General features: G+C 45.9%; 1 protein-coding gene and 2 long non-coding RNA genes across 4 annotated transcripts in view; 2 read left to right on the top strand and 1 right to left on the bottom strand.

The window, feature by feature from the left end:
* Nucleotides 1-2,776, top strand: part of LOC306660366 — a 28,453-nt gene extending 25,677 nt beyond the window's left edge. For both annotated transcript variants that reach the window (XR_013763602.1, XR_013763603.1), the window contains exon 4: nt 1,935-2,776. This is a non-coding gene — a long non-coding RNA (uncharacterized lncRNA). The remainder of the gene's footprint in view (nt 1-1,934) is intronic.
* Nucleotides 2,777-8,332: 5,556 nt separating this feature from the next.
* On the top strand, nt 8,333-12,957 carry MARVELD1 (MARVEL domain containing 1). Its single transcript, XM_079138526.1, has 2 exons — nt 8,333-10,538; nt 12,014-12,957. Exon 1 carries the CDS (start codon nt 8,487-8,489, stop codon nt 9,006-9,008), a length of 522 nt encoding a protein of 173 aa, XP_078994652.1. The 5' UTR covers nt 8,333-8,486; the 3' UTR covers nt 9,009-10,538; nt 12,014-12,957.
* LOC306660367 lies at nt 12,244-22,267 on the bottom strand. Its single transcript, XR_013763604.1, has 2 exons — nt 21,396-22,267; nt 12,244-13,778 (listed from the first exon to the last, which is right to left on the bottom strand). It is a non-coding gene; the product is annotated as an uncharacterized lncRNA (long non-coding RNA).
* Nucleotides 22,268-23,750: the final 1,483 nt, after the last annotated feature.

Here is a 23,750-nt window from a genome sequence, read left to right as displayed (position 1 = left end):
TTTCAGATGCTGCAACATTTACTTTGTGCTAATCTCATTTCAGTACTCATGTCTTTTTGTTCTTCTATCATAGAAGCAGCCGCCCCCAGATGACTTTACAAACTGCTCTTCCCCAACCAGGCTTCTTCCTGGGACCCCTTGATTGACCCGATTTTTAGAAAAGGAACTCCAAGCTGCTTGCCCCACGCCACCCACTTCCAGCTCGAAGAAGCTAGAGCGGTCATCGACCTCCTTCCCCAGCAGCATGGAGTTCCTGAGATTAGAGGGGAAAATAAAGCCAGAATTGGAAACAGGTAGTTAGTGTAGAAATAGGGGATCGGGTCAAATCAAGGAAATGGCCATAAAATCATCTGCCTCTGGAAGTTGGAGACTGCCCCTGGAAGAATGGAATGTCAAGGATCTCCGGAGCCCATTGATTACCAAATTTACCTGCCTTTATCAAGGACTGTTTACCAAGGACTGCAAACAAGGGGCTGCTAATTGGTGGCCCGCCCCCTCGGCTCTTGCCTGCCTGAAATCGCCTAGTTACCTTCATCAGGGAAAGAGTAAATGCTGTACAGGTGCTAATGCTCAGGCAACAATATCAGTCCCTCCGCCAAGGAAACAATTTGGGGGAAGAATATGTAGAGACAGAAGTTCCATGATTAGAACTTTCCGAAAAGAAAATGGGGAAATGAAAGAATGAACATTTTTTTAAGCTGTTTTAAAGAGTGAACATTTTTAAGCTGTAAGCTGTTCTAAAGAATGAACATTTTTTTATCTCAACTCCCTAAGGTCTCCTGCCCATTGTCTTAACTCTCTGATGTCACCCTCCTGGTTATCTTAACTCCCTGAGGTCACCCTCCCAGTGATGGGAGCAAAAGCCCCTAAAAGCTGTTCCAGGAAATAGCCCCAAACAGAGGGTAAAAGAGTAAATTGGGCTAGATGACTAAATAGTGCTCAAACAGTAGGATTACCAGAAACTATTGACCAGAATCTACAGCCTGTTGTAAAACATTGTGAAACATGTTGTCAGCAAACCCAGACCCCCTTTGAAACTTCCTGGCAGCTTTGTCCCCCTTTTCCCTTTCATGTGTGACCCCTCCCGATGTGTGGTTTCTGCCTTTATAAACCTACAAGATTTTCTGCTAGGGACTCGACTCCTGGAGTTGGGTCCCAGCGCGCTGGAATAAACACCTCTTGCGGTTTGCATCAAGTGACGCCTCCTGCGGTTGATTGGGGTTGCCGTCCATCCATGGGACAGAGTTGGGGTTTCCTTTTTGGGGGCCTTACAATACCATGATTGTTATGGTTGTGCATTTCCTCATTTTAAAGAGAGGGCAACTGTTGTCCATCTCTTATTGTCTGTGAAGGTTAGTGTGTGTGTGTGTGTGTGTGTGTGTGTGTGTGTGTGTGTGACTGAGGATCAAACCAAGAGTCCTGTACCGCTGAGCTTGTAAGGACTGAACTTCTTTAGGTGGAAATACAGGGTTCTTTCACTGTTGTATGTAAGTTCAAGTGTATATGGAAGAGTGTGTATGGAAACCAACTCTCCAGATGGGCTGCCTATGCCAGTTATCAATTTATCACCTCTCAGCAACAAATCGACCCTTATGCTCTATGATAGCAGAAATAAGCCCATAAATGTTTTTTTCCTTTTCCAACTGACACAAAGCTCAACTTTGTCAGCAGAGAGAACAGGCAAGATGCGGTGGGAGGCAGGGGTTTCTCTCCTTGGTTCGGGCACCCCTCTTCCGGTTCCAGCAGGCAGCTGCCTTGCTTCTCCAGGCCCTGCTCCTGCGCTGTGCTTCTCCAGCACCAGGTTCCCTGCAGCGTTTGTTCTCTAAGAATTAGCTAACCCTACAAGAGGCCTCCCCTTTTTTATTCTGCTAGGCCCCTGGGTGTCAAGGCATCATAAAATGCAGAAAACATTAAAAAGTATGCTTAATACACAGGAATTCAGATGGAGCACAGCAGGAGTGGCTGTTTCTGCCCGGAGCCAAAATCATTTGAAAGCTCATTCCTTCTACATCTGGGCTCGGACTGGGGAAATTCGAAGACCAGAACTGCTGACTGAAGCATGTCAGTGGCTTCTTGGTGTGACCTGGACCATGGTGGCCTCAGAGTAGTGAAACTTCTTCTATGGTAGTTCAGAGCTCATGTGTGAGTTCTATCAAACAAGACAGCTGCCTTTCCTTTTTGACATAGACTAGAAGTCCTCAGTGTTGCTTCTGCCATCTCACTAGTTACAATTGAGTCACAAGCCCACCCAGGTTCACTGGAAGGGGACAAAGACCCAACATCTTGATGAGATGAGAGTCAAAGAATTTTAAATCCACTACTGGATTCAACTAGGATTCAGCGAACTGCTTACTCACAGGGTCATTGTAAGGTACAGTAATCTATAAATTAGCTCAAGTACCAAAGTGGCCAGAGACAATGCTGGAAAGCTACACAGAAATGAAGTCCAGATGAGTGACCTGCTGTAAGTCATGGGCAACTGTTGTCCATCTCTTATTGTCTGTGAAGGTTAGTGTGTGTGTGTGTGTGTGTGTGTGTGTTACAGAGGATCAAAACCAGAGTCCTCTACCGCTAAGCTACATCCCCAGCCCTTTTTATTTTTATTTTTTGAGACTAAATTGCAGAGGCTGGCCTCAAACTTGCAATCCTCCTGTCTCAGAGTCCCTGGGATGACAGGCAGGCATCACCACATCTGTTGTTAATTTTATGTGTCAATTTGACCAGATCACAGGGTGCCTAGATATTTGGCTTAACATTATCCTGGGTACTATGATTTGAATATGATCATTTTCCTTCAAAGCTGATGTTGGAATCACCCCTGGTCACCATGGTGGTGTTGTTGAAAGATGTCCTCCTGTTGGTGATCTGGTAAGTGGGTTTTCTGCCTGTCCCACAGAAGTGAGCTCTCATGCACAGTACTATATCAGTTCCTGGGAGAGCAGGTTGTTATAAAGCAAGACCACCCCCATGTTGTACCTCTTTCATAAGCATCTGCTTCCACTTCTGTTTTTCTTCCATGAGTTGAAGTAGGAAAAAGCCTTCACCAGATGCAGTCACTCAATCTTGGACTTCCCAGCCTCTAGAACTATGAACCAAAATAAATCTCCTTTTTAAAAAAATATTTTGGTACCAGGGATTAAACCCAGGGGAGCTTAACCACTGAGTCACATCCCTAGCCCTTTTTTTTTTTTTTTGTATTTTATTTAGAGACAGGGTCTCACTGAGTTGCTTAGGGCCCTGCTAAATTGCTGAGGCTGGCTTTGAATTCATGATCCTCCTGCCTCAGCCTCCTGAGCCACTGGGATTATAGGTGTGTGCCACACTGCCCAGCAAAACCTCCTTCCTTTATAAATTACCCAATCTCAAGGGTTCTATTATACCAACAAAAAATGGACTAAGATGACAGATGCTATTGGATGAGATGAACACATGAATTGATAGACTGAGTAAAACAGATGGCCTTCCCCAGTGTGGGTGAGTCTCATGTAATCAGTCAAAGTCCTGATAGATCAAAAGGGATGATCTTCCTATTAGCAGGAAGACTTTTCCTGCCTGACTGCCTTCAGGCGGGGATGAGTTTTTTTTTCCTGTCTTGAGACTTGAAATGAAACATTGGTGGTTCCCTGGTCTAGAGACTGCCAATCTTTGGACTGGAACTATAATGTTGGCTCTCCTGGGCTCCAGCTTGCCCACTGTAGATCTTGGGGCTTGCCAGTCTCCATAATTGTGTGAGCTAATTTCTTACAATCTATCTCTCTTTTTCCCTCCTGATCCCCTCCCCTCTCCCTCCACCCTCTGGCTCTGTTTCTCTGGAGAACACTGATGAATACACTGTCCCTTCCTCTTTCACACTAGCTTCCTCTGCTCCCCACAGATTTGCCTTATGCACTGGCTTTGGCTGCCTCTGCACTAGTTCCCCTGGGGAATGACTATTTAGCTAAATTCCAGGAAAAGGATTCCAATAGGCCCAGCTTTGGTCAGAAGTGGAGCAGGGGAGGTGGCAGCTGGGCCTTATAGTATAAATCTACTTATCTAGAACTGCTACTCCAACAGGGGCCAAGCAGTGTAGGGCGGGAGAAGGCCACCATGGGGAGGTGAGCCTGGCAAAGCAGTGCAGCTCCACTGAAGATTCCTGTTGCTTCTCTTGGGCCCTGAATGCCATGCTCTTGGCTACTTGGGTCAGGCCAGGTTTTTTTGAGTCTCTAGTGGCTTCTGTGATCCTTGATCTGTTTGAATCATGACAACAGTGTTCTACTCTACCTGTCTAGGTTCAGGGGAGATTTCTTGGCATCAGAAAGAAAATCAATGTTGGGGGGACACTCCATATTCACATCTCCATCCCCCCAGTATTGGACATGGAACCCAGGGGTCCTTTACCACTGTGCTTCATCCCCAGCCCTTTTTAATTTTCATTTGAGACAGGCTCTCACTAAGTTGCCCAGTTTGGCCTCAAACTTGTGATACTCCTGCCTCAGCTCCCAAATCTCTGGGATTACAGGTGTGCATCACCGCCTGTCCAGGGAATGTTTATATGGTAATTTAGTTTTAAGAGTCGAGGCAGGATTTTGCAGGTCCTGGTACCCGCCTGCTTTCTTGGTGCATGTTTTGCCTGGAATCTGACACATAATAAGTATTAAACAAATGTGAGTTGAAGCCATAAATGCAATACTTTTTTACAGTACCCAGAGACTAAAGACAGAACAGAATGATCATCAGACCTCAGGGTAGGCAACATGCTCCTCCTTGCCTGCCTACTTCTGACCTTCCTTTCTGGCCATATTAGAATCATTGCCCTGAGATAGCAATCATTGCTGTAGAGATAGCAATACCACTTGTCCCCTGAGCAGTCTGGCTCTGCTCTTGTTTCCTTGGTTCCCTCTACCTAGAACACCTGACAGAGTCTGAGATTCCACTCCCCTGACAAATAATCTAATCTGGTGCAGTTTCATAGACATGGGATTCCTAAGTCAGAGGCAAAGCAACATGGGAATCCTAGTTAGGTCTTTTCCCTTTGTCCTTGGCCTTCACAAGGCAACACAGGGAGTCCCAGATGGACATCATGCATGCATTGGAACCCAGCTGAGGAGTACTGAGTTTTGGAATCCCCATGGCTTCCATACCATCAGTATTCCTGTTGTAAGCAAGCCTGCTGCTTGTGAGGAAGACATTCCTTCATCTCTCAAGGCTGCTGGCTGCAAGACAACCCTAAGGAATGACTGAGCAGAGATCATGCCCTTGTATTCTTGGCATACCCAGAGATAACAGAGGGAGCTCAGGACCCGTGGGGATTGCCACTCCCAACAATTCTATTTCCCTCATGTACTTGTCCACAATCTGTCCTACCTCCAGTGACACCTTGTGCCTGGAGATTCCCCAACCTTCCCCTCGTAGTTCTTTCTCCTTCCCTTTTGTATTTTCTTTGTAATCCTGATTTAGGCCTCTTTTGTGTCCGCAACTGTCCCTCTGCTTCCAGCAAACCACCAACACTTGCAGGCAGGAGATGTCCTCTTTGTTCCTGCTTTTCACATCCAGGAGTCTGCATCCAGCAGGTGCTTAAACCAGATTTGTTGATCTGGATGGAATCAAGATCCTTTTGCATGGTTACACTTTTCCAGAGAGTCCTCCACTGCTCCTTGGAATGCTTTCAGAATTCCAAACGCTAAAAATATCACCCCAAAGCCACTGCAGGGTTCTTCCTTGTAAGGAGCCAAACTTGACTCCCGAGGCTGAAAGCTTATGCCCACCAGGTGGCGCCCTGACCCACACAGCTCCAGATGCCTTTTTTAAGAAAGGCATTCCCTTTAGCCTCCTTATTCTGTTTGATCCCCTTTAGGTCCTTTAGGTCCCTCTGCTCACAGAAATCCAGCATCCAGATGCAGCCCCTAGTTGCCCATCCAAGCCTCAGGCCTAGTCAAGATGGGCATCCAGAGAGCACTGAGGATGCCCTTCCTGAGGTGATAAGGGATGCTGAGGGAGAAATCCCAAAACTGAGATTGGAAGACCTTAGTTTGAGTTCCAACACTGCCACTTGCACGTCATGTTTCTTTGAGCAAATCACTAAACTTTCTCTGGGTGTCTGTGAGGATAGCTGAGAAGACAGTATGGGAAATATGTAAAAGTACCTAGATGCAGACATGGAGTCAGCTCCACCTGGGCTTCTGCTTAAACTGTCACCCCAACTTTGTGAACATGGTCAACTTCTTCAGGCCCCTAAACTCTGCATTCCCTATCAGCAATTTAGAGCTAATAACATTTTGTAGTGTTGATAGAATCCAAGAGAACCATGAAAATAAAGTGCTTGTCATGGAGCCGAGCATATACCGTAAGCATTCAGCTGATGAAAATCACACATATATTTTGTATCCCCAGTCCCTAAAACATGGTCCAGCACTTAATAAGTGCTCAATATCTACTAGATGAGTAAAAAAAAAATTACAGATAAGGAAACTGAGGCACAAAGAGGTTATATGTAGCCCCTCCTCCAGGCTTCTGCACTTGGGAGTAGTGAAGCAATGATACATAGCCAGGTAGTCTGACGCCAGGGCCTGTACCCTGAGCCTCCTTGCCATGTTGGCTTACTAGATATGGGTGTTATATATCCCCATTTGTTCATTTAACATATGCATGTAGAGCTTTCCCGCATACTTGCATGTGGTCTAAGATGGCAATGACAGGTGTTAGCCCCCTGAGAAGCCACGCTGAATTTTCCCCCTAGAAGGGAGTCAGGCTGCTGGAAAAGGGAACTGCTCAGCCAGGCCAGGGAGCATCTCATAACCAGGAGATAAAGGACTAGTTCTACAGTATAGGATCAGCTGGAGGTCTGATGCAGGCACGGTTCCCAGGGTAAGAGGGGCCCTCTCAGTTTTCTTGCTGTTTCTGCAGTCATTCAGCCTCAACTCCACTTGTATTTACTGGAGGACCCCCTCTGTGCCAGGAGGAGGCAGAGATGAATAAGACATGATAACCAATGCTTATGATGTCGCAGACTCAAAACTACAGTGGAGGGAAGGTCCAAAAGGAGGTAGAAGAGCAAATAATCAACAGCCTGGGAGGTTAGAACCAAAGCTGGCAGCATTTAACTGGGCATTGCAGGGTACATAGGCATTTGCCAAGTGGGTTCTGGGAAGGAAGAGCATTCTGAGCTTGTTTGAGAAATAAGAGAATTGGTGGGTTCAACATTCCAGGTGGGAGCAGATATGGGAAGGAAGAGAAAAATCAGGAAGTTAGAAGTTAATTGGGGACAGATTGTGAAATATGCCATAGAGAAGAGATACAGCTCTATTCTGTGGTCAGTGTGGAAAGCACTGTAATGAACAAGGTCTGTTTTAGAAAGTTGCCTAATAATCCAAAGTTTTGTCTGAAGGGGTAGAAAAGAGACCAGCAGTAATCACCAGTGTGCTGGTGTGAACCCCTCCACACTTCCTTTTGCTATCAGTAAACTGAAGGAAATAGTTGTTTATATCTATTGAATTGTTTCTAGGTTTAAATGAGACTGCAGGTAAAACCTAAGCACAGCAGTAACAATGATGCACAGCATCACTGGGCCCTGTTACAGGCATTTTGGAGGAGGATGAGTTAAGCATGAGGGCTGTCTTGTCTCTTGGACCTGGGTTTGTGTCTGGGCAATGTCGGGTGGTATATTTTTATTCCAGGCAAAGTGAGAAGATGGCTAGTGAGGGGTCAGAGGAAAAGGGGCAGGGTTATATGCTTTGTGCCCTGCGGGTGGGGTAGTGGGGCATCTGATGGGAGATGGTACCTTTCTATGACCAGGGGAACTCCATGGAGAAACAGTCCCAGCCCAGCTTTGGACAGGATGAGTTTGCTGTGGGTAGGGGCAGGTTATAACAGACGGCTGTCAGTTGAGGACAAGCATGGCTTTTCGGCGCTCATGTAGGGCCGGTAGACGGCAGAGGGGTCTACGACAGGAGGAAGGCGAAAGGGGGCCCAGCCAGAGGCTGGGAGAACTCTCATTAAATAGGATTCCCTTCGAGGCTGGGCCTGAGCCCGGAGGCAGAGCGAGTAGGGGCGGCCCCCGATGTGGCAAACTTGGCCCAGCAGCGCGGGCGGGTAGGGCGGAAGGCCCGCGGCGAGCTAGGGGGCGCCGGGGCACTCCGCCCTGTCCCGAGGATGCAGGAATCCAAGGCCGGAGTCTGGCGCGGAGTGGGAAAGGGGGGCGCCAGGGTGGAAAGCCAGACGGAAAGAGCGATGGCAGGAAGCCGGGAGGAGCGAGTGGGGGTGGAGACCTTCGAGGGGAAGGGAAAAGGGCGGGTAGGAGGGTGGAGAGAGAGAGAGAAAGGAGGGCTGGAGGGAGAAGAGAGGGGAGGAAGGGTGGGGTGAAGAGGAGAAGCAGAGAGGACTAGGAGGGAAGCCAGGCGCGAAGGCCGCGGCGGGCGCAGCGGGCACCTCTGCTGGGCGGCCCCGGCGAGCAAGACGCCGCCATTCCGCTGCTCGGAGCGCCGCCACCGCCGCAGCCGCGCCCGGGGGCCATGGTCCCGCCGCCCCCGCGCCAGCCGCCGCCCCAGGCGCGCGCTGCCCGCGGAGCGGTGAGCCTGCAGCGGCCTTTCTTGCGCGGCCCGCTGGGCGTGCTGCGGCTACTGCAGCTGCTGGCCGGCGCCGCCTTCTGGATCACCATCGCCACTAGCAAGTACCAGGGCCCGGTGCACTTCGCGCTTTTCGTGTCGGTGCTTTTCTGGCTGCTGACCCTGGGCCTCTATTTCATCACGCTCCTGGGCAAGCACGAGGTGGTGCCCGTGCTAGGCTCGCGCTGGCTGGTGGTCAACGTGGCTCATGATCTGCTGGCGGCCGCGCTCTACGGCGCCGCGACGGGCATCATGATCGACCAGACGCAGCGCCACAGCTACTGCAACCTCAAAGATTATCCACTGCCCTGCGCCTACCACGCCTTCCTGGCGGCTGCCGTCTGCGGCGGCCTCTGCCTCGGCCTCTACCTGCTCTCGGCGCTCTACGGCTGCTGCCGTCGCTACCAGGGCAAGCAGGAGGTGGTGTGAGGCTGCCCGCGCTCTCCACGGCCCGGATCGGCAGGGGGGACCCTCCGGAGTCTTTCCAGCCGTCGCCGTCGCCGCCCAGCGCGGATGCACCCTGGCAACCTCCCTTGCCCTGCATTTCCACTGCCGCCCGCGCCCCGGACCCCAGACTTGCAGTTCCCTCCTGACAGAAGCACCGCAGCCCGGAGTCCGGAAAGCTGTGCCAGACGCACCCTCGGTCTCCAGCGCTGCTATACGAGGAGCGGATGCACACCCTCAGATGGGCCCCCCAGAGGCGAAACTTAGCTGTTCCTCTTTCCCATCCCTGCAGACAGCAAGACGTGGACAGGCGCCGCGTAGATCCGGGGGAGGCTCCTAAATTGGAACCAGTCTTTGGGCTGCACCACTGCCCCTTCTCTCCCTCCCCGTGGTCGGAAGAGCACCCCCTTTCCGGGCCCCTCTTTCAGGCTTGGGTGTTGTAAAAGGCTTGCAGGCAGCCGCGGATGGAGCTGGATACAGGCCTCAGCTGGTCCTGAGATGAGTGACAAGTTTGGTTTTCATCTGGGAATGTGCAGGAATCTGCCGCAGCCCCTCCCTGCCCATCCCTCGGTGCTTCCATGTCCTGGGGCCAGTCTGAGAGGCGGGGATGAAGAGGAAAGGCCAGTGAACTGTACCCTTACACCTCTGAGGCTTCTCTAGGCTCTGCCTCCTCCGCCTTTATCCTCTGGTTCGAGCAGGCCGGGCCCCAAACACACTAACTTCCTTGGCCTCACAGTGACAATTCTTTTGAGGACTTCACTCACAGGCTTCTGCTCTGCCCCATCGCTCAATGTTTGCATTATGGATCCCACAAGATCATCAGGAATGTTAGGGTGAGGCCCACCCCTGCTTTTTACAAGACGCGACCCAGAGCCTGCTCTTGGGAACAGCCAATATAAAATTAGAATCTGGTCTTCCCACCGACGGTCCAACGCTGTTTACTGAAGCAGATGTCCCAGGAAGCCTGGTTCTAAGAACTACCTCTAAAAGAGGGTTTTGAGGTCAAATGGGTTTGTTAGTGGTGCTGTTTCCCCATGTTGGAGGTTCACAATGCTAATTAACTTGTAGCAAGGACTCTGAGATGTTCCCCAGCACAAGAAACCCCAGTACAGAAATTCAGTTTACTGTGTTAACTACTTCTGGGCCTGAGCAGGCATTTGTCACCTTAAAGTTTCAGGCAGCCCTGTGCTGACACAATTCTCATTTATTTCCATGGCTCTGACCCATCAAAGATTTAGGAAGCCCCCCCTCCAGAGAATCTTGCCAGCAGGGGGATGCCCAGTGCAGTGAGGAAGGGAAGGAGTTAGCTGCCTCTGGTCAGCCAGAGACATGAGAACTGGTAAACTTGAACATTCCTTTACACTGTTGGAAAAATGAAGCCAAGGTTATCCAGATGGTTTTCCAGTTAAAAGGACTGTCACCTGTAAGATCCTGGCACTGACTGAGCAGCTGGCAGGGTGGGCCCTGCTCACCAAAGAGAAGAAATATCTCTGGAGCGGGCAAACAACTGGCCAGGTAGGATAGTTCTTGGTTTTCTGGAAGGGAGCTTAGGCCTTTAAATACTAAGCATAGAACCTCCTCCTTTTCCAAAAGTTAAAGGGTTTTTATTCAGAACAGGTTGGATGAAAGACAGTAATAACCACACTGTCTATAGAGTTGGAACAATTCAAACTTTTTACTAAATCCTTCAAAGGTCTGCTGTTTGAAAAAGTTCAACCTTTTCTGGATTAGAAACCAGAATAGGGTAGGCCATGGATTGGGAATGAAACCCAGGCCCTCAGGTATGCTAGACACGCACTCTACCACTGAGTTATATCCCTAGACCCAGTGAGCTTGTTTTTAAAGCTTAGACACAGAGGTGTTGGGTTTCTTTGCTGTGCTTGGGAAGGTGGCAGTTCAGATGGGGGTATAGAGCGAGTATGTAAGTTTTACATATCCCTTAATGTAGCCCTACAATGTGACTGGTGCTGCTTGAGGTATTTTACATGTATTCAAGTATTCCCTTAGTAATACTATTGAAATGGGTTCTAATATTCTCACTTTTTTTTTTTTTTTTTTTGCACTGAGGATTGAACCTAGGGGTGCTTAACCACTGAGCAACATCCCCAGCCCCCAGCCCTTTTTTATTTTTTATTTTGAGACAGGGTCTTGCTAAATTGCTTAGGGCCTCACTAAGTTTCTGAAGCCAGCCTTGAACTTGTGATCCTCCTGCCTCAGCCTCCTGAGTGACTGGGATTATAGGCTGTGCCACTGTGCCCAACTCTTCTCACTTTTTGTATGAGGGAAATGAACCCCAGAGAGGTTAAATAACCTGTCCAAAATCTCCCCACTGATGAGCGGTGGAGCACACATTTGAACCCTGACAGTGTGTCCTCTTCAGCCATTCTATACTATACTAAGTAGCACCAGTACTGTACCAAGTTTGATACTGTTAATGTGGTTGTTTATTTATGTAGAAGTATTTTGGGTGAAATCCAGGGCCTTGGGAATGCTTAGCATTTCTTTATTTTTTTCTGGGGTTGGGTATGTGGCTCAGTGGTACAGCATGGGCTTAGCATGAATGAGGTCCCTAGGTTCAATCTCCAGCATCAAATAAACCCTTTTTTTCCTAAATTGTGGTAAAATATTCATAACACAAAATTTACCATTTTAACCAATTTTAAGTGTACAGTTTAGTGGGTGGCATTTGGACATCCTTGTCCAGTCGTCCCCCCGCATCTACCTCCAAAACTTTTTTCATGTTGCAAAACTGAAACTCTCAGTATCCATGAAAATCGTGGTTGTTTTATTCTTGTTTTTCTCTCTGGGAAATCTCAGAACCCCGAGCCCCATGGGTCTGAGTACTTAATTTCTTGGTAGGTTGAGTCTCAAGGAAGGGTAACTGTTCCCTCCTCTCCAACCAGAGATGGTAATAGCTGGAGCCTGGTGTGGGTGCTGCTAGGACGCCTGGAATGCCTTGGAAGCCCAGTGATTTCATTCTTCTGTTGCAGGTTTCCATGTTGCTGAGGCTGGCGGAGATTGCTAGAGCTGGTCAGGCTGACCTCTCCCAAGCCTGCTGCCTTGGCTGGCAAGGCCAAGCTGGCCCTGACTGGCAGATGGTTTCAGAGGCTTCACCACAGAAGGAGCAGGTGGAAGAGGGAATGGCTTCTGCCCAGCAGCTGCTTTCCCACCATCCAGTGGAAAAAATCAGGATGGTTAAGGTTTATTTTTGCCTCCAACCCAGATAATTCCTGATTCTCTTTGTGCCATGATTTGGGCACAAGATTCCAGACCCTGGAACTTTGCTCTGTACCTTGTACCCTAAACAGTGGGTTTTAGTTCCACCTTTGGTTCCTCTTCCTTTGGTCTTTTTAAAGATCGCCATCTAAGTTGTGTGCTCAGCTCAGGTCCAGCTCCCTCAGGACCTCCTCCGGGGCCCCCCAGTCCTAGTGCCCTGCCTGTGGCCAGGTGACCTCACTCAGGAGCAGATATCTTGGCCTTCATGGTGCCTTATCCACCCAGACGTGCCTGTAACATTCCAGAGTTCACTGGCTCTTCTAGATGTGCCTTTCTGCTTGGCTTCCAGTGGCTCGATGGTCCCAGTGAGATGTGAGAAGGATCTATAGGACTGCTGCCACATCTACCCTCCCACCTCCAAGACCTTAGGTATGGGCACCTGATCTTGCTTAGAATTTTGGGATACTGGCGGTAGTGACATAGTCCTCCCTCTTTGATTCCAAGACTCCAGAAATAGCCCAAGACCTTCCTGGCAGCTCACAGCCCAAAAGTCTGGGGGTACTTGTGGACCCAAGAGATGATTTCCACAGTGTTCTATAAAGGCTAAGAGAGAGAGTGGGAGAAATGAAGGTGGTAAGAGAGGGGACCTGTGTGCCTCATTCAGTAGTTTAGCAGTGGTTACTAATATGCTTTTCTGAATAAAGTTTGGTTTGTCTGATCTTGGCATCTGTGTCTTCCGTCTTGGTACTCTGCAGTAACCCTTGCTCCTTGGTCCCTCCAGCCTCCCTCCAGGTCCTCATGCCACACTGCCCTTCAGCTGCCTCCCCTCTGCCTCCCTGCCTTCCCCTTTCCTCTGGGAAGGAAGGGAAACCAAGCTCACAAGATTTCCCATGCAGTTCAGAACATGGCACAGGGGTTGCCTGAGGGCAGAAACCAGAAGGAAGAAAACTGTGTTTGTTCCTGGCTGAGACTGGAGGGAATTCCAAAGGCTATTGGCTCAGCTCTCAATGTGTCTGTTTGCAAGCTCCACTGCCTGTTATGCCAGGCAGTACAACCCCATCATCTTACTGGGGAAAACAAAGTTCAGGGTATAGTAGCAACTCCTCTAATGCCTTCCAGCTGATCTGGAGTTCAGTGGGAGACTGTTAGAGCACAAGCTGGTTTTTTCCTATAGACCACTGTGCCTACTCTGTGCCTGATTTCCCAGAAAGTTGTCTGCCCAGCTGGCTGTTGACCGCTGACCAAGATGTCCTGGGAAGGGTGCAGGGCAGAGGTAAGAGGCTTCCTCACCTGCTCCTCCTTATTCCCTGAGCATGTCTGCAGCCAGACAATAGGATGCTACTGGCAGATCTCAAAACTCACTGGGAATAACTTCAAGTTCATGATGGAGCAGCTGACAGATCTGATGCTGTGGTGTGTGTGTGCGCATTCATCCTCTTCCGCACCCTCTTCTTTGTGCTTTGGTTTGAGATTTCAAGGGGGAGAGAAATGCCACCAGTTGCTGAATTCTCCCCCTTATTCTTCTCTTCCTTCTCCTATCTACAAATTTCAAATAAAAATAAAAAGCAGCACAGTTCGCTGGATGTGGTGATGCTTGTCTGTAATAACAGGGGCTTGGGAGGCTGAGGAATGATTATTGAAAGTTTGAGGCCAGCCTCAGCAACTCAGTGAGACTCTGTCTCAAAAATTAAAAAAAGGGCTGGGGATGTGACTCAGTGGTCGAGTGTCCCTGGTTTAATCCCCAGTGCCACATGGGCATAGTTTTATGCAAAACCTGCCTCCGGCTTGTCTTTACCTGGCTTGCTGGGACATTTTGTAATTGAAAACTGTTTTTTACCTGTATTATCTTATTTGACCTTCCCAATAGTATGGTTACTCAGCCTTCCACAGAGGAAATGGAGGTCTACATAAGGAAAAGGTTTTCTATTCAGAGTTTAACACCTGGCTAGAGGCAGGACATGGACTGTAAGACAGATGTTCTCTTAAACCCCTGGAGTCCTTGGCAGGCTCTGAAACTTAGGTGGAGTTTGGGTTTTCTTCCTGGACACCAAATGTTTAGGAATGGCATAATCTGATATTTGTTTGTTTGTTTAATATGTATGTGTGGGAGGCACTTTGAAATAAGACACTCCTTCTCAGGGACATCATGAGCCCCTTTGAGTTCAGGAAATCCCAAGGGTTTGCTCATTTATATCCACTACTTCTCCTGTTTTGTGGGGGTGGGGATAGGGTGGCTGATGGGAAAGCAAATTAATAAACTAACATGTACAGGCTTAAAGGAAAGAGCAGGTATGTGAGAGAGGTCTGGTGAGCATGATTTATTTATACATTATTTTGTTTGTTAACAATGTTTATTTGCAAAATAAAATAGTAATATACAGTATGGTCATAATAATATCATATATATATATATATCCATTAAAAATTTAAACAGAAGTGGACAAAGTAAAAAGAGAATTCATTCAATCATCCTAATGTCCTATCATAGAGATAAAATCATGTTAACCACTTTTCCTTCCTCCTCCTCCTTCTCCTCCTCCTCCTTTTTTATCTCACCGGGTGTTGAACCCAGGGACACTTATCACTGAGCTATATCCCCAGCCCTTTTTGTCTTCTATTTTGAGACAGAGTTTTGCTAAGTTGCTGAGCTGGCCTCAAACTTGTGATCCTCCTGCCTTAACCTCTGAGTTGCTGGAATGACAGGCCTGTGCCACCTTGCCCCTGCCTCCTTCCTCATTTTTTTAAAAATAACTAACCAAACATATAAGGAGGCACATACACTTTCAGACTCTTCTACAATTTGTGATTTTGTTTGTTTGTTTTTGCTTTGATGGTACTAGGGATTGAATCCAAGGGTGCTCTACCACTAAGCTATATCCTCAGCAGTTTTTGTTTTATTTTGAGACAGGATCCTGCTAAGTTGCCCTGGCGGGCCTCGAACTTATGATTCTCCTGCATGTTAAAGTGTACCCAAAGAGTTCATTCGAAAATAGTCTTGAGTTTTTGCAACATTTACATTTTGAGCCAAGGCAGAAAGGAAAGCCTCTAAAGAAAGTGATACCATTAGAAATCGGAATTACAGCCTCTTTTCTCTTCTCAGTTCACAACAAAGTTACGTAGTTCAGCGCACTGTGCTGACAGCAGCTCCCTAGTTCCCTGGAGACAGTTCCTCTGCCAGATGTGAGAAGAATCTGCAGACGGCCCCTACACCCGGCCCCTCCTCCCTCTCCAGCTCTGTGCCATAGATATGACCACTTGAGTTGACCCTGAACTTTTGGATTCTGAACCCTCCACTTTTCACTATCCTGACTCGTCTCCTACGTGCTCTGTTCTGTTCCTTTTTTGTTTCCTAGGCAGTTGGCAGACTGGCTCAGATTCTTAGGTGAGCTCAGCCTGTGACGTCAGAGGTGAACCGATCTCTTGTTAGTTGTCTGGTCTGAGGCAAATGACAAAATCTCTTTGTGTGTTGGCTTCGTCATTTAGCAAATGAGGGTATTAGTGACAGTCTCATTAAGCTGTGGAAAGGGCACAAGGAGCAGCCTGCCTGGGAGTCTAGTGAGCACAGTTCGGCTCTCAGCAGTGTAACAACACCCTTGGGAGGATTTTCTGAGTAATTTATATAAACTGCTGAGCCCAGTGTCTGCCCCGCAGTCACAGGTAATGGTCAGAAAAGTGAGTTCCCTTTTGTCCCACCTCGGAAGGCTCTCTCACCCACCTGAGGAATGACAGTCTGAACGGCCATAGACTGATGCCTCAATCCCATTGATGTCGTCTCTGCTTTCTTATGTCCTACTTACTTTACTGAGGTTCTTAACAAGGTGAACAAAAGTGTCAAAATTATTGTCATCTATCTTTTACTCTCCAGAATCTGAAGTCCCTCTCTACCCTCCTTTTCCTTCCCTTTGGTAGCCCCCTATCTGTCTCTGGGTTCCAAGCAGCGCCCCCTTCTCCCTTCCTTTCAGCCAGGAAAGAGGACTTACTATTTCCATTGAGTTTTTTTGGGTTCCTGTCCATCTGGGGAGGTGAACTGGCCTCAGTCAGTAGTGGAAAGTTCACAGACTCCCCTCCTTGTGTGTTTGCAAGTTCTCCCATGATTGATTTCAAACCAAATTTAATCCAGGCAAAGGAGGTGTTTCCCGAGTAACCTGTCTTCCCTAGCTGGTGTGCATCTGGTGTGGCATTTCACAACATGACTTTCTTCACTTCTCTGGTAAACTTGGTTGTGTTTACCAGCTTGTCACTGTCTCCTCTCAGCCATCTCTCTAGGAATTAATGAACTTGATGGGTTTGGTTTTTATTTTTATTTTTTTAAGTCATAGATGGACACAATACCTTTATTTTATTTATCTATTTTTATCTGATGCTGAGGATGGAACCCAGTGCCCCACACATGCTAGGCAAGTGCTCTACCACTGAGCTACAACTCCAGTCCCCTGGGTTTGCTTTTTTCTGAGCTAATGAATGAACTACCTCAGAGATCTTAGTGTGGAGTGTGTATGGGTTTGCCCTGATGCAACTGCAGCCACCTTGAGTCCGTAACTACCATGGTTGCCCCTGAGTAACCCTAGCTGGTTTTCCTTAAATAGACAAAGCCATCTGAGTCACATGTGGGGTTTTACAATCAGACCTGACTCCAGGGATATACCTGACTCTTTGATATTATCTTAAGATAAATTAGGTGCATTCCAGCCAGGATGAAGTCACTTTTGTCCTAACCCATAAATACTCGCCTTTTTCTGATGCAAATCAAGGGGATCTAGTTGATCTCCCTGCCACCAGGCCCCCACTTCTTGTCAATACATTCCCAATGATAAGTTGCACTCCATGCAATCCTGAATCTGTCTGCCTCTCTCCCTCTTTCTTTCTTCCTTCCTTCCTTCCCTCCTTTCCTTCCTTCCTTCCTTCTCTCCTCCCTTCCTTCCTTCCTTCCCTCCTCCCTTCCTTCCTTCCTTCCTTCCTTCCCTCCTCCCTTCCTTCCTTCCTTCCTTCCTTCCTTCCTTCCTTCCTTCCTTCCTTCCTTCCTTCCTTCCTCCCTCCCTCCCTTCCTTCCTTCCTTCCTTCCTTCCTTCCTTCCTTCCTTCCTTCCTTCCTTCCTTTCTGGATGCTTAACCACTGAGCCACATTCCCAACACTTTTAATTTTTTATTTGGAGGCAGGGTCTTGCTAAGTTGCTTAGGGCCTTGCTAAGTTGTTCAGGGAAACTTGTGATCCTCCTTCCTCAGCCTCCAGAGTCACTGGGATTACAGGCATGCTCCACCATGCCTGATTGCCTTTCTTTAGTCTCCTGTCACTTTGGGGACTGTGTCCATACACTAGGACTGAAATGACTTGTGGTAGGGTGGCATCAGACCAAGATGAAGAAGTATTTTTGTAGTGACTATGAGAATGATGATAATGACATTATTGTTGATAATGGCATGAAGAGTAATAAAAATTACACCATGTCCCTGTACTCTTATTCACAGTTTACAAATTTATTTTTTGGTGCTGGCGATTGAACCCAGGGCCTCCTTGTATATTCTAGGCAAGCACTCTCCTACTGAGCTACATCCCCAGCCCTTTTCTGTTTTTTTTTTTTTTAATTTTGAGACTTGGTCTCACTAAGTTGCCTAGGCTGACCTTGAACATTCGATTCTTCTGCCTCAGCCTCCGGGATAGTTGGGTTACCAGCGAGCACCATGGTGCCTGCCTCCAAGTTCACAAGAATTTTTACATTCATTATTTCTTCTTATTCTCCAGTCAACAGATGAACAATGTAGATAACAACTCCCTTTTGTAGGTGAGGCTCAGAGAAGTAAAGTAGCTGCATGGATATTTCTTTTTTTTAAAAATACTGATTTGTTAGGTATACATGTACATTAACCACACATATTTAAAAGGTATAGGTGATGAGCTTTGAGGTAGATGTACATTGGGGAAATCATCACCACGTTCCAGCCGTGGACATAACTATAATGCCTTCAAGTTTCCCTATGCCCTTTGTACGTCTTTCCCTTCCCATCATCTCCCGCCCTGCCCCAGGCAGTTACTGACCTGCTGCTATGACTTTGTGTCTTTAGATTTTTATATATACGGAAAGTATGGCATGTATTTTTTTTTTTTTTTTGAGGGCGATGATATCTAGCTTAATTACTTTGAGATTCATTTATGATATTGTGGTAACAACAGGACATTTTTATCATTGAGTATATTTGCTACATAGATATACTATAGCTTGTTTATTGGTCAACCAGTTGATGGACATATGTATTATTTTGAATTTTTGGTCACTGCAGATAGAGCTGCTGTGAACATACATGTACAAGTGTCTGTGTAGACTTGCTTTAATTTCTCTTGGATAGATACCTAGCAGTGGAATGGTTCAATCATGTGATAGGTTTAGTATTTTAAAATTGACTATGTTTCAGGTGAAATTGTGTGTGTGTGTGTGTGTGTGTGTGTGTGTTTTCTTGCCTGTCCTTTGTATCAGGGAGGGTAATTCTGAATTCAGGAGAAATTAAGACACATTGCATCTTGTTCTATGTTCTCCAACAGTTTAACTCTATAATTTTTTTGGTGGATAAAATTTGTCTATGAAATTTTGATGTGTTTTATGAAATCTTTAATCTTTAATTTTCTTTTTAATTCTTGCAATTTCTTTAGTGGTAATTGGTTTATTCAGGTTTCTAGTGGGTCATCTACTGCTCTTCCATTGGTGGTGTATTTATTCAGGTTGTCTGTCTCACTAGAATGTCTTTTTGAGGAAAGAATTTGAGGCTATTTATAGTCCAAGAAATGCACTTACTATGTAGACATTTGGTGAAATGAATGAATGTTAATGTCTAGCTGCTATAACAAATACATACTAACATTTCAGTAGCCCATTTGTTATTCATATACAAATCTATTTCTTCCTCAGGTAATCGTTCACTGTGTGTGTTCCTGGTAGTGGGAGACTTTCCATTATGAGATGGTTCAGTGACTCAGGCTCATTCCACCTTGTGGCTTCACTATTCCTTTGGTACTGAGCGGGCAAGCGGAGAAAGAGAGGCAGAAATAAGTTTCTGACTTGAAATGTCTTGGTCTGAAAGTGACATTCAACATTCCCACTCACTTTTTTGGGAGACATAGTCCAATCTATGCAAAGGTGGCTAGCAAATGTAGTCCCTGGCTGGCCAGCTGTGACCCAGCAACTACTTTGCACCATGGTGTGTGTATGGGGTGGGAAGAAAGCTTTTCGGAGGACAGTTAACTGTTCCTTTCATGAGAGGCCCAAGGCTTTATTGCTGAGATTTTTCATTGCCTCATACTGTGAGACCTTTTTTTGCGCCAGTGTTTGATGAATGGTTGTTTTGGTGGCTGCCAAGAGCTGCTGAGTAAGAGTGTAACTGCAGACATTCATTTCCTTGCTGTGTTTGTCCAACAACTCACTGTCTCACAGCTGGAAAACTCGTTACTCATGAGTCCCTCTTTCCCAGGTACAAGAACATAAAGATGTATTTATTGAACACTGTTCAAGGGCAATGGCAGCAAACTATTGATCCAAAAATACACGTTGGTTAAATATTAAGCTTAAATATTAGAGATATCTAAATATTAAAGAGAATCTGAAGATATATACCAAACTTTTTTCATTCATTCTTTTAAAACAATATATAATTCACATAACACAAATTTTCACATTACAATTTTTATTTTAATGTGTATAATCAAGTGGTTGTTAGTATATTCACAAGGTTGTATGATCATCACAACTATCCAATTCCAGAACAGCTTTATCATCCCCAAAAGAAACCTTGTACCTGTTGTTACTCCCATTTCTTTCCTTTTCCAGTCTCCAGCAACCACTAATCTACTTTGTCTCTGTGGACTGACTTATTCTGGGTGTTTCATATGAGTGTGATTGTAGAATAAATGACTCTAAGCCAGGTGCAGTATCCCAGTAACTTGAGAGGCTGAGTTGGGAGAATTGAAAGTTTGAGGCCAGCCTCAGCAACTTAGTAAGGCCCTAAGCAACTTGGCAAGACCCTGTCTCAAAATAAAAAATTAAAAAGGTTGGGGATACAGCTCAATGGTAGAGCACCCGGAGTTCAATCCTTTTTATATCTGATTTCTTTCACTTAGCATAATGTTTGTAAGGTTTGCCTATGTTGGAGCATGTATTAGTACTCCATTCCTTCTTATGATGCATAATATTCCTTTGAAATGGATAGACTACATTTTGTTTGTCTATCATTCATTAGTTAAAAATTTTTAAATAGTAGCAAAATGTACAATATAGTCTGCCATCTTATCCATTTTTTAAGTGTACAGTTCAGTGGTATTAAGTACCTTCATATTGTTGAGAAACTATGACCAACATTCACCTCCAGAACTCTTCTCTTCTTGTAAAACTGAAATTCTGAACCCATTAAATAATACTTCTTCATTCCCTCTCCTTTCAGACCCTGATAACCACCACTCTCCTTTCTGTTGTGGTGAATTCGACTATTCTAGGTACCTCAGAGGAATGGAATCATATAATATCTGTCCTTTGGTGACTGGTTTATTTCATTTGGCATAATATTCCCTAGGTTCATCCATGTCGTAGCATGTGTCAGAATTTCTTTACAAGACTGAAAAATATTCCTTGTATGCATATACTACATTTTGTTTATTCATTCATCTGTGAATAAACACTTGGGTTGCTTTCACTTTCTTTTTCTTTCTTTCCTCTTTTTTTTTTTGTACTTGAGATCAAACTTGAGGGTGCTTTACCACTGAGCTACATCCTTAGCTCTTTTTATTTTGAGGAAGGTTCTTACTACTTTGTCCAGGCTGGTCTTGAGCTTGCATCCTCCTGTCTCAGCCTCCTGAGTCACTGGGATTACAGGCGTGTCCTACCATGCCCAGACCCATTTTTGACTAGTGTGAACATGCTGCTATAAAAATGGGCATATAAACATCTCTTTGAAACCCTGTTTTCAATCCTTTTGGGTATTCCTGAAGTGAAATTACTAAGTCATATGGTAATATTATTTTTAATTTTTTGAGGAACTGCTATACCATTTTTTCCACAGCAGTTGCACTATTTTACATTCTCACCAACAATGCACAAAGCTTCCAATTTCTCCATGTCCTCACTTATACTTATTCTTTTCTATTTTATTCATTCATTTTCAAACAGTCATTCAGTACCTTCCGTGCCAGGGCTCTGTAGTTGATAGAAGCTGGAGCTGCCAGGGTGTTGGTCTCCATCTCCGTGCTTGCAGGAACTCAGGGGACAGTGTGGGGAATGAAGGATGATAGGTGTCTACTAGAGAAGGAACAGAATTCTATGTAAATGCAGAGAAGGAAGTGAAGAATTACTTGGGGAGGGCTTCACAAAGGGCCAGACTTCAATGTGGATGTGAAAGGTAAGTGGGAGCTGGTCAGGTGGAGGTGGAAAGGTACCCAAGCTGAGCCAGCAGCACCAGTAGCCAGCCTCCAAGATGCCTCCAGGATGGCCCCTGTTGGTCTCATCTCCTGGCATTCATGTTCTGTGTAATATTTGCACACGTTTACTAGGACTGATCTGCAAAACCAATAGATAGTGAAATGATGCTGTGTGACTTTTGAGAATAGATCAAAAGACTTTCAGTCTTGCATAACTAATTACATAAAAAAAAAAAAAGCAACTTTCAGCTTCTTGCGTTGCTCCTCTGAGGGAATCAGCCACATGTCATGAGGACACTCAAAAAGCCATCTAGAGAGACCCAAGTAAAGAGGAACTGGAAACTTCTGCCAACTTGACAGTATGAGAGTGCCAGCATCAACTGTCAGCTATGTGACCAATGCTTGCAAGGATCAATGCTCCAGCCTCATCAAGCCTGCCAACAAGCACAGCCCTAGCCAACATCTGACAGGAACCTCAGAAAAGTCCCTGAGCCAAAACTGCCCACCAAGCTGCTCTCAGTTGCTTAATCAAAACCACCCCAAACCCCCAAACAGGAGCTTGGGGGTGTTAGCTCAGGGGTAGAGTGTTGCCTAGCATGTGCAAAACCCTACGTTTAATACCCAGCACCATAAAAACAAACAAACCAACCCAAAATGGTATGAGATAATGTATGTTTACTATTGGGTAGTTTAGAAATAACTTGTTATATAGTTATAACTAATAAAGATAGAAGCATGAAAATATCTGGCATATTGTGGAAATGGTGAGAAATTCAAGGAGGTTGGCACAAGGGATTATAGCCAGAAATCTGAAGTTCAGGGAAGTCTGAAACCCTAAGGTTCTCAGGAATAGTGGGTGAGGGAGCCATCTGGTGGCAGGAGGTATGCCTAGATAGTCACCTCTCTTCCAGCTTGTTCTACTCTGCATTTCCACCTGGTATTCCTTCAAGGAACATAGTGACTTTTATGACTCAATTATGTGGGTCATAAACACACTTACTTACAGAGTCAAAGACTAATGTCTGAAAAATGTCAAGTTAAAGGTATTAATTATCCTCTTTGATTCTTAGTCTCTTCCACCTATCTGTTAAGACACCAGGATTTGAGACAAAGAGTGAAGACTCAAAATGCTGAGGAGGGAAAGAAAGAGTTAGAACTCAATGATGAAAAATTAGAGTTAGGGCTATGGATGTAATTCAGTGGCAGAGCACTTGCCTAGTATGCACGAGACCCGGGGATCAATCCTCAGCATGGGAAAACACCATCACAAATCAAAATTAAACCCCAAAAGCTGAGTCTGGCTAATCAGTCCCTAATTACCAAGGGGAGACCTTTATTCTTTGATGTTGTCATGACTATTGACTCTTTCTCATCTTAGGCTGCCTTCTTTCTCCTCCTCCTCCTTTCTTGGTGCTGGGGATTAAACCCAAGGTCTTGCACATGCTAGGCAGATATTCTACCTCTGAGCCAGCCCCTAGACCCTTCTTGTATCCTCCAATGTTCCTCCTTAATAATTTCAAGGAGTTTTAATGCTCCAATTCTACAGCAGCTGAAAGAGAAAAAGCAACACTATTGTAAGTCAGTCAGACTGAGTCCAGTGGGCCAGACAAACCCAAAAGGGAAAACTGCAAAAACACTGAAATTTGCCTTTGGAGTAAATTACTGATGGTGGAATTTCAGGTAGTTAGGATGTTGAAGTAAAAAATTTTCTTCTTTAGTGGGGTATGGTGGCACGTACCTGTAATCCCAGTGACTCCAGAGGTTGAGTCAGGAGGATTGAAAGTTTGAGGTCAGCCTTGACAACTTAGGGAGACCTCATCCCTAAATTAAATTAAATTGAAATTTTTAAAAATAAAAAGGACTAGGGGTGAAATTTGGTGGTAGAGCCCTTGCCTTGCATGTGTGAGGCCTTGGGTTCAATCCACAGGACTTTGTACACATGAGTGCTAGTGTGCCAGTGCACGTGTGTACACACACACACACACACACACACACACACACACACACTCATGTTCTAGCATGATATTTTTCTTAGGGAGCTCAAATACTGTGTTGTCCAGAAACCTTTCCCCATCCTCCCTCTTAGACTGAAGACTAAAGCTTCTTTTTGCCTAATAC

This window comes from Sciurus vulgaris (genome assembly GCF_902686455.1).
Source record: "Sciurus vulgaris genome assembly, chromosome: 4".
NCBI classification, from domain to species: domain Eukaryota; kingdom Metazoa; phylum Chordata; class Mammalia; order Rodentia; family Sciuridae; genus Sciurus; species Sciurus vulgaris.
This window is presented reverse-complemented; position numbering and strand designations above follow the sequence as displayed.

What these genes read in the sequence shown, in the direction of transcription:
- MARVELD1 (XM_079138526.1), top strand. Translation starts at nt 8,487, where the DNA reads ATGGTCCCGCCGCCCCCGCGCCAGCCGCCGCCCCAGGCGCGCGCTGCC.